Source organism: Halyomorpha halys, unplaced genomic scaffold (assembly GCF_000696795.3).
Source record: "Halyomorpha halys isolate HHAL.00 unplaced genomic scaffold, Hhal_1.1 Scaffold1188.1, whole genome shotgun sequence".
In the NCBI taxonomy this organism is placed as follows: Eukaryota; Metazoa; Arthropoda; class Insecta; order Hemiptera; family Pentatomidae; genus Halyomorpha; species Halyomorpha halys.
The window spans coordinates 212,660-224,116 of record NW_027106154.1 but is presented as its reverse complement, the minus strand read 5'-3'; the positions used below and the strand labels follow the sequence as shown (position 1 = coordinate 224,116).

Sequence of the window (11,457 nt, the reverse complement as noted above, 5' to 3'; positions counted from 1 at the left end):
TATATATAAAATGTTACTACATCATATTATTTAAATGTCTTTCACTGACACAGGAGGAGTGATATATCGTAGTTTGGATTGGATAATGTTATGTTCCGCAAGGATCCTGCTTAAGTCCAACATTATTCAATTTGTTTATAAATAACTATCCTAAAATATCAAAAAGATAAATTAATCCCTGTTTGCTGATTATACTGTTCTCTCTTTTTATTGAATTGACGCAATCTCTAAAAGAAAGTTTCAAAAGACCTTATATGAATATATAAAAAACTGACTTATAATTTCTTTCAATCTTTCCTTAACTCTTAAACCATAATCCGTTTAATAACTAAAACGGGAAATTATAGAAAATGTTTTGTATTTATTTTTTTTACGAAAATGTAAATTGGTAATGAGTAGCGAAGACAAATGAATCAGAGAAGGATGTGTCCCGAACTAATGTGGTATTAATTGTACTTATTAACATTTATAAAAAAAAATTTTCTTTAAATTTGGCTTCTCTATTTTATTTTAGTAGTGTATCTTGAGGAGCATCGTTTACCGCGATTTAGATTCCTTAAAAAACAATAGGATCCCTGTCTTCTCTTGCATTATCTACAAAACATTAGCAAGTTAAATTAAATATAGAAACTTATGAAGTTTATTTTTCTACTCCCCTCTCTAAAAATAATTTCTGGATCCTCTCCTTTATTCTACTTCACTTGATTTTTCTATTGAGATCCTTTCTGCTACAAGTTGAAGTCATTCGAAAATACACTATTTAGCATTTCAAATTTATAATGATAGATTTACAAGGATTTATGAGTACAAATTAGATCAGTACTTTCTCTAATCCTGAGGCAACTAGTCTTCCTTAAGGAAGTTTGCGAAAAGACTTATTGCGATAGTTGAAAGTGGAAAAACACTGTGTTCTATTCAGTTAATTAATTAAGTTATTACTATGGTAGTTATTATTAATTATGGCCAATTAATAAGTTGTAATTAATAAAAGGATGTTCTACGCCCCGTATCAGGTCCTCGTATCATCTACATCTAACACCTCCTCTGTTTTGAACACCGCTTTTACTGGCGCACAAAATCGTCAAAGGACTGAAAATTTTTCGCAGGATCTTTTTTCCGAGGAGCATAATTAAATTTTAAAATAATCTATTGAATAAAAATCTTGGGAATGTTTCGACTACAAACCGGCTGGGCGAAAATTTATATAAAATCTAGGAGCAGTAGCCGTTTTCCAATTTTGGCCACTTCTTTAATGTTGCTAGATTTAACTAGTTTTATTATTGTTATAAATTTTTATTTAACACGGGGAAAAAAACTTAATTCTTCTCTTCCCGTTTTAAATAAATATTTTAAAGCTTATATCGGACAGTACAGCTTATGTTTGCCTAGTTGGGACTCGGCGGGGTGGATTGGCCAGGAAGGATTTCTTTCTATTATTTTGGGTGTTCATAACATTCCTTCTATTTATTTGGGTGTTTATCTCCTTCGAGAGATCGTGATTTGTCGTACATCGACCAGTGCTATTCACTATAAGTGTGTGTGTTAATAGTAAGATGAGTAAGGTTTTAATGGAAGGGTTACATTTTTAGAGGTTTCTAAACATTTTTTATAACTTTGTCTGTAAGAGATTAAAAAATTACAACTGATAACAAATAATGGTCGTAGAAAAATTCTGCTATTTTTAATACCACGACAATATATGCCCACGCTGATTTTGAGAATCATCAGTTTCAGTTTTTCAGATTATTTTTTCTATTTTAATTTTGATATTAACTTTAGTAGTTCCAATCACAGAAATTTGTAGGGACATTGTGCAGACTAGGGCTGATTTTACAGAATTTGATGTTGGATATGATTGACGGGTCCATTACTTTGATAAATAAAATCAATCATGTCCCATATTAAATCTACAATTACGTTTTGGGCTTTTAACATAACCGTAACAGCTAAAACAAACAGTGTTTTCAAAAGCCTATAACTATAGTTTTTATAACACAAAATATCGCTGCTTTGCTGTGATAGTGACACAATTTTATAGACCATTGGCCCAAGACCATTGCCCAAACTGTATAATAGCTATCATCACCATGTGGTTATCTGACGGAATTAATACTGTCGCACTAGGTCCGGCGTGATATTCGATAATGCACGTAGTGGCAATGAAGTTACTATCACAGTAAAACCAGTTTTCACTGTGACAATCTATAGTAACGGTAGGAACTTTCGCAGCCACTGAATAATTGAACTGTATACAATTGCTGTCAATACATTTTTTATCATTACAGGCTTTGTCGAACCAGGTATAACGTAATGGCTGATAGTATATGTTATTGCAGTTCAGTTAAAGTTCGTTTACACAGTGATATTTTATAGACGTACAAGCAACTGTCACAGCATCTTCCATGTATAACAGATATCATCTTAACAACATTTACTATGGTGGAAGTACAATTGCACTATCAGGTCTACCGTGGTATACGTCAATATCTGTTGCAGTCGTGAAGCTACTGTCACTTAAAACAAATTTATTGTTTAATTAATACTAACTAAAAATGATATTAGTGTCCGTCACCTGGTAGATAATCTATAAATCTGCCCACAGGAGTTCTATTTTAGATCCACAGTTATTTCTAGATCATTCTAAGATTGAAATTGATCGGACGAAGGGACTTAGGCTATTAGTTTTTCTTCAAATACTTGCATATTCTAGCAGTAAAGTTTGTATCATTTTGATAATTGTGACGTGATTCGAACAATTTGTTTGTTGCCTATCCGTGCGAAAGTGTTGACGTCACCTAGTTAATAACTAGGAAAGGTTGGCTTAAATAACAGGGTTGGACATGCCACCGTACTGCGAACGCCCATGTTATAATTAAAGGGTCTGATGTAATGAAAAATTAAATTGGATTATTGTCAAGCATAAAAATCTTGAATCATAATTTGTATACTTTCATTATTACAAATGAACATATATAACCAAAACACATATAAACAAAATATTTTGCTCATAGATGAGAAGGCACTACCAGGACCCTGTTTCATAATGAAAGCGAATAGTATTAGTTCATAGTACAAGTGTATAAACTAGTGTGGTAATAATACTAATACTTATTTTTTTCATGTTAGGGATGACTATTAGTGATATTACAGGAATTAAAAAATGCTAAAGTACAAGTTACTATTGTACAAGTCAGTGTAATTGAATTAAGATAAATCTACGAGACTAATAGTGTTAGTTTGTACTTTATTATGAAAGAGGGCCCTGGTCGTTCTATATACAGAGCCTTTAAGACTCCATTCACACCCGCCTTTTTTTTAGTAGGCCTTTAGTACGTCTTACAATAAGAGGTTACGCAGATGGGAAATATTATACTATACACGTATTCTACTGTTCTTTTCTTTTTTTTTTTTTTTTAGATAGACCTAAAAACTCAAAACACAAGAATATAATTCTAGAATATAAAGTTCTCGAGTTTATGATTTCTGATTTATATCAAAATTTGTATTTATGGGTCTCAAAAGGCAAAAAAAGAAGTTTCATTGATATCGGTGATTCCGCGTGCGCAGCCCCTTGTTAATTACAGTAATCCAAGTCCATCTCGGTAGTGAAGTCGATTTGGTAGCTTCTTCCAAGTTCTTTTCTTTGTCACTTAACTCTGGTATATGGCAAGGGTTAATTTCAATGAAGGATTCTCATGGAAAATGATTTATATCGTTGACTATTCCTGAACACGTAAATCACCAATGAAAACGGAATGATTTTAATGTATTGGAATTACATACTTAAGGTGAGTGTATGCCTGGGATGTAGCAGCATCTTTTTCGATAAAATTAACTAACCTGGAGTGCCACTTTATAGAATAAGAAAATCTTTCTTGTAGAAAGATTTTTTTACATTTTTTTCTATTTTCTCAAAATCGGGTCGAATGATTTTGATTAAACACAGCATGCCAACGTAAAATTAAATGGTCTTTGTACGAAGTATGCCTTTAACTGAATGCCAGGCACACATTCACTTTTAGTTGGATGGTTGGATTTTAGTGGACTGTATAATTGGACAAAAAAAAAATTATTGAATGAAAATAAAATTCTATTATCTAAGTTACAGGTGGTTTATAATGGCCGAAATAAAACATTTATGGTTAAAAGGGTTAATGGCTGGACTATGGAAAATTGTAGATATAAAGAGGTGGTTGATGATGATGTGAATGTTAACTATTGCTAGGTGGACTTACTCCATGCTTCTGGGAACAACTCCAGGAATTATGCTCACTCATGGTAGATTTTTAGAGTGAACAAAGAAAAATGCACTTCTGGTTTCAAAGAAAATTGGCTCTCTCCTGCCGGGTTACTTCATCTCTCCACAGAGAGCATTAGAGGTGGATGTTGGCGTTAGTACTGCCTACATTACGGCAGCCCCTCCAATTCAAACTTTAGGTAACCCGAAACAGTCTTTATTATCAACTAGGTCTTAGTTTCCTTCAAATAATCTTTCAGGGCTTGAATGATGAATTTTGTAAAACATTTTCCAAGTATCTTTAATTTTGTAGATTTGAAATAAATAACCGGGTTACGTTATTTGCAATAATAAACAATAGATATAGAGATTATGAGAGAAAAGGTCGAGACCACCCGATTATCATATCTATACATTTTCCTTATCTTTTGTTAAATTGTTGTATTCTATGTAAAACCAGAGTATTTTATTTAGGGTTAATCCCACCGCATGGTAACCTAAAATATTGATATTTATAGCAACAGGAAAATAAAAATTTTCGCCTCCCTGGTTGTTAAAGCCACATCAAATCGTTCTCTGTAGGAAAGCTTAAATAAAAGAACTAAAAAAAAAAATACATTTACTTGTTAAGTTAACACTAGAAGACATAAATTACTATTAAAAAGAAACCTTCAGAATAAAATATGCCATAAAATAAAAATAAAAATAAAAAGATCCTTCAATATCACACTTCTCACAAAATATAAAATAATAATGTATTTAAATTTATTTACTTAATTACCATAATATTTAAATTTTAATCAATATACATTGCTTTAACACTGGTCTTTGATTTTTATTTTTCGAAAATAACAAAAATAGGGACAACTACGACACGAACCTAACCACACCTATACGAAACTTGGAGACGTATGTTCGGTTACTACATTTCTCTTTGTAGGGAATGTTGTGCAATGCTGGAACCTCACCAAATTGTTTTTGTATGAATTTAAAACCTGCCAACTATATGAAGCATGTAGTCATCTTCCTTACAATTACACCTAGTCCATGGTGTATTAATATTATGTCTTATGTCCTTGAACAAAAGGACACTGTTTACTGTTTAAATTAAAAGTTCAACTCTAGTCTTAAACTTTATCTGAATCAACTAGCATATCTTGATTCTTATCCTCAGAAATTAGAGGCTCAACAAGACACTGAGTAACCTAACTTTCACACAACATCCACTTTTCGCTCAATTCAGGCATGTTGTAATAAATTACTCCAATCATCATAAATCGAAATTTTTTTTTTATTTTTAAATTATTTATTTATTGTAATTTACAACTGTACAAAATAATACAATAGGTAAATATGTTGTATGTTTCATATACACTTGAAAATCTTGGGAAGGAATCACCCATTGGTGGTACTTCAAACATTAATTTAAACTAGAAGGTCCTGTGGCCATCTTCTTTTCAGACGCCTCGGAGGATTATCAGGGATTGTTAAGGATGAAAGATTAAGAATTAATGGGTTAGGATGGTTAAGGAGTTTGGAATAAAAAGACGCATATCTGTTTTGGGTCAAATCTGCAACGAATGGGATGTTAAGGTCTTTATGAATGAGTTTATTTGTGACGTAATAAGGAGCATCAAGGATTTTACGTAGGATTTTTGATTGTAACGATTGGATGCGGGAAGAATTTGATGGTTTGGTGGAGCCCCAGAGCTCAATTCCATATGTCCAAATTGGTCTGATTATTGTAGTGTATACTAATTTTTTGTAGTGAATGGGAAGTTTAGAGCGTTTGTCTAGTAAGTGTTGTAGCAATCGGAATCTACGAGCAGTTTCTTGTCGTTTCAGTCTTGTGTGTGGATTCCAAGTAAGTCTCTTGTCAAGATGGAGTCCTAAGTATCGAATATGTTCAACAGGCATTAGTGGGGTAAAAAAAAAAGTGGTGTATCTAGAAAGGATACTGTAGTACAGGAGGGCAGAGGTTTACGACGGAAATTAAAGGTGATCTGGTGGGATTTGTCAGGATATATTTTGATTCTCCAGTTTTTACACCATTCTTCAATAGATGTTATGTGTGGCTGTAGTGTTTGTGATGCATTAGTTGGGTCGTTGTTTACAGAAAGTATACATGTGTCATCAGCGTATGTTGTTAGCACTGTGTTAGGGTGGGTTAGGATGTCAGCTGTATAAACCGTATAAAGAATGGGACCTAAGTAAAATCGAAACTTAAAAATAAACAATAAAATAATGTTTTGAAAGGAAAGGTTATAAAACAAGTTGCTCAGGAAATCCGCTAGGAGGAGCACTTAAACATTTAACATGACTTTAAATAGGACTGCTCACAATCCTATGCTTGTAACATTTAAAATTTAACTTCATAAATACCCGTACTCTAGTCAGAAATTCTGCCGGAGCTTTCTTGATGAAGACCAGAAATTCAGGTCAAAACATCGGCACAAAAAAATAGTTTTTTTTTCATTTGTGTTTATTTACTGGGAGCAACCATCTCATATTAATCTAGGGTCAGCTATTATCGCCTTTTAAACTAATTTTATTATTCATTAAACCAGTTGTTATTTTTTCTTTTCACACCAATTGAAAAGTGATACATCATGCTTATATTTCGAATTATTGTCTCGGATTCTAGATCATAAACTTAAAATAATAAAAACTATTTACTTTAATTTCAACGAAATCTACTTTTTTTTTTAACTTGGGATTTCTTATACAATCCCACTTCCATTCCTGCTCTCTGTTCCCTTCGAGTGCCTTATAATTTTCCATTAGCGGAAAATCAAATGAGCGGTGTAATGAAAGGAACTTCCCAACTCGCTCCCTCGCTACGACCTTTAAAGGGTTGTTGCCCTTATAAAGGTACTCATTACTGGCATATCCGAGCACTCATTAATTTAGGCGGTACCATTTCCGCCAGAATTAGAACTGGTTTTATTTGAGAATCGAGTTTATTTTGATTTTTTCAAGTCAGGATTAATATAAAGGTTTAAGAAAATACAGTATTGTACAGGTAAAATTGGAGATGAAAAATAAATTATAAACCCATTAATTGTAAAAACATTTCGTTTACTGTGAGATTAAAGGATCAGAAGAGTCAATTAAAACTCCTGTGCTGGAAGAATGGAATGCTGAATCCTCATTTCAGGGTTTCTGTCTCGATATCCGGCGGCTTTACCAATACCATAGAAAACAAATTTTCGGTCTCTTTGCTATAATTCGTAAACTAAACATTGTTTAAGATAAACATTCTATAAAAAATTAAACAAATTTCCAGAAACCTCATTTATTATGTATTTGTGTATTGGTATAAGATATCTCCATTAGTTCCTTATGGAACCAACCTACAGTACTCAGAAATCTATTATCTATCTAATTAAATAAAAAACTAGACAACACAGACCCCCGTGCTATATCACCCATAATTGTGTTTAATTACATGTCGAATTTCTTTTTTCAAAAATGTCGTGTTCTCGAATTTAATTAGCTAATCAGTTGGCATGCAGGGTATTTAAACCATAAAATAAAGTTGCGATAACCTTGGGTTTATTTTTAGCTATTTTCAAGAATTTACTTCACAGTAGTGCTAAGTAAAGTTCTACTAACTTGACGAAAAATACAATCAAAGGTTCTCGCTTTTAGAAAAATTATATTTTAGGACTATTAGGGCTTATCTGGTTTGAATCCAGGCTTGGTTGAATCCTTCGAGTATTGGCCTCTCTGGTCTCTCTAATTTAATTAGCCTCGAATGTGATCTCTTCACCGGCCTCTTCCTCGGACCTGTACTCTATCCCCGTCTTGCCGAAATCCTCCATATTTTACATCCCCATTCCTAGATGTTTTTCTCCCCTCTACTTTCTTTTCAGCTATTTCATTGATTGATCGTATTTGTGGTGTGGGTACCAGAATTTATTAGATAAACCTTTGAAGCTGCATTTACTCCTTTGATTTCCAAAAGAATTTACCCTCTCGGCTGCTTTTATGGCTCACCGATATGAGTACTGAGTGCAAACCGTCATGCAAGTGTTTGAGCAAGTCTGCTTACCTGCAATAGGGTCAGTCCTCCTGAAAGGTTTGGCTAGATGTTTTATCTCTAAAATTGTTCTACTCGTATATTTTTGAGCCGGCACCAACAAATACATTAATGCTCAATATCTATTTCATTAAGTTATTTACATTTATAAATTTATCACCACGTTTTGGAGCATTGCTCCGTCTTCAGGATGTATGATCTGAAATACAGCATTAACTACTAACGATAACGTATTTAGTAAATATACTAGACTTATAATCATTTTCCTAATTAAAATAATAAATAGACTTGAATTATAACTATTTCTTTATGTTCATATATTTCTATATTATTATTCCATCAATTAGAAAATATTATTTAACCAATGATTTTTACTGGTAGTATGCTTCTTTGATAGAATAGAAATTTTTAGTTTCTACATCGAAAAGTAATTTTAATACAAAACGGCAGAAGGGCATGTTGAGTTCTGAGTATCATCTTTGGGCAATTTTAGTGACCAATTTTAAAAAACAAAAATCGGTCCACTGTAGAAGAAATTTAATATTTTATTAATTTCTTAGTTCGAAAAAATTTTAATAAATAAATAAAAATTACCACATTTATGGCAAATGTCAAATTTATGTGACTATGCCATCAGACTATTTATACCAAAGCTAGCAACCTTCAAAATAATATAATTTTATTTTAATTTATGAAATATTAGATTGATCATTTACTTGTTAATACATAGTAGAAACTGCAATTGAAAATTGTGTAGGCTCATACCATTCCTGTTACGTAACATATTGGGATGAGGTAACTTAAATGAGTTCGGGAGAACTGTAACACCGACCGCAGTATTTCCTGGTGTACCTTGGTCAACTACTACTATTTCCTCAAGATTGTGGTGGTATAAGTTTGAATGTCTTATTTACTATTTTCTTACAGTTAGTTAGTGATGCATCTATGAATCATAGATACATTTTTACTCATACAAATTTTTTTTTCTTTTTTTTTCAAACAAAACAATACCTCCCCTCTTCTCAGTTTCATTGAAGTAAAGTGAGCAAATAGAATCACTGTAAACATTCTTTTATCTGTCATACTAAATAAATAAACTCCTTTTTAATAAGTGAATTTCTTTGCTGCTGAAGTTAAAGCCTACCTACCTAAGATAAATGCGTGCTTACCTTTGACAGCAATGGTCTCCTTGAAACTCATCGGTACCCCAAGAAGAGGTTTGGTCCTCAACCAATACTCAGGATCCGGGTTGGCCTCGACCATCTTGTCCACTTCTTTAGCCTCCTTGAGGGCGTCGTTAAACCTGTCCTGCACCACGCTGAAGACAGTTAAAAATTTAAAAACATTACAATATGCCATTGAAATAATGCACAAATATGTCTTTGGTGCAAGTCCAAAGTGGAGTATCCGAAGATTTTTTCAAAGAATTGTTTTTGAACTGTAGTTGCATATTTAATGTAGCTCCATATCTAATGTTATACATGATTCATTTAGTATTTTCTGTACTCGTATTTACGCATTAGCCATGATTAAAGTTCTCGCTAACCTACCATATAATTTTCCTTATAGTATGGAGCATAACCATGGAGGGCTAAGCTGGCAGGAAAAGTGAAGCCAAAAAGGTGAACTCAAAAATGGACGCAGGGACCGAGGAGTAAGAACTAATCTTTGACGTAAACCTAATCCCTAAGGGCGTGGCTTTTTTTTAGTTCTACTTTTACTTTGAAGGAGAGTAGGATTATGCTACCCTTCCGCCCCCCTGGTTTATTCATGTGTATAGTTTTAAAGGTGTGAACAGTTTTTATTTATTTTTGGAACTTTCCTTTTTTAAATGCTTGAAGCTCTAGTAAGTTGACATATTCTACAAAGAAAGGAGGCGATAAAGAAGACGTATCATTAAATACATTTTTTTTTTAAATATTTACAATTGTACATTATAATACATTTAGTAAATCTGATCTAAGTTAAATTGGAGTGTTACAGGCGTGTAGAGAAACTACCCATTGGTAGCACTCTAAAAATAAAATATAAAAACAAAGAATCTTTTCTATTCATACTTTTTTTTTTTTATAAATAATGGCAATGGATTCTTACTCTTTCGAATTAAATAATAGCTAACAGAAGATCATTTCCTGTGTAAATAATCATTTGTATAGAAGCAAAATATATTGATCTTTGAGCAAGAAAAATATAACCAATCGGATAAAAAAATATATTAGAATAAAAAAATGTTTTAATCGAGATTATTTTCCCTATTCTAAATTAGCTTGGCTGCTGCATAATATTGTTTATACAAGTTCTAAAACAAACACAAAACGAACTAACAGAACGAAAATAGGCCGCTTTACCTGTTAATGATGGGGTTAACGTCTTCAATCCTCTCTATGAACGCCTGGACCACTGTTGTAGAAGATATCTGAAATATGAAGAAAAAAATAATTTAAAAAAAATATAATTATTTTAAATATTATTGTTCCTAATACGGATCATTTAATTTAATAGGTATTTATTTATTGATAAGTGTTATAATCTTCCACAGCCTTGGGAAATAAGTAGTAATGATATATTAATAAATAATTTTTAAGTAGTATATTAATTATACATTTTTTTATTTTTAATATTATTGTTCCTTATAGGGATCATTTAATTTAATATATATTGTTTTTTATTGATAAGTTACAGTGATAAATAAGTATATTTCTACCAAAATTACATAGAAAAAAATTAATAAATAAAAATTTGTATATAAGATATTCAGGATTGCGGTCAAAAAAAGAACAAATAGTTTATAACTATTTATTTTCCGAAGTTTCGCCCCACTTTGGAGGGCTTCATCAGTGCTTTTCAAAGCGAAAGGTTAAACAGAAGGTGACAATAAATCGAAATATGTACATAAAGAAATAATAATAAAAAAAATTCAAACTAATAAAAGGATAAAAAAAAACAATAATTACATTTATACTTATAAAGATTATTGTTAATTATTCCTGATTTATTCACTAAATTTTTCAAAATATTTATAGGAATTAAAAAGACCTATTTCATTTTAAATTATTATTATTATTATTTTTTATATTTTAACTGTAAATCTGATCTAAGTTAAATTGGAGTGTTACAGGCGTGTAGAGAAACTACCCATTGGTAGCACTCTAAAAATAAAATATAAAAACAAAGAATC

The 11,457-nt window shown here is 31.7% G+C and overlaps 1 protein-coding gene across 1 annotated transcript in view; it reads right to left on the bottom strand.

The window, feature by feature from the left end:
• Positions 1 to 11,457, bottom strand: part of LOC106688732 (fatty-acid amide hydrolase 2-A) — a 118,629-nt gene that overhangs the window by 49,913 nt on the left and 57,259 nt on the right. The window contains exons 3-4 of the mRNA XM_014433320.3: positions 10,628 to 10,695; positions 9,449 to 9,597 (exon numbers count right to left, since the gene is read on the bottom strand). Of these exons, the coding sequence (XP_014288806.1) occupies positions 9,449 to 9,597; positions 10,628 to 10,695 (217 nt within the window). The remainder of the gene's footprint in view (positions 1 to 9,448; positions 9,598 to 10,627; positions 10,696 to 11,457) is intronic.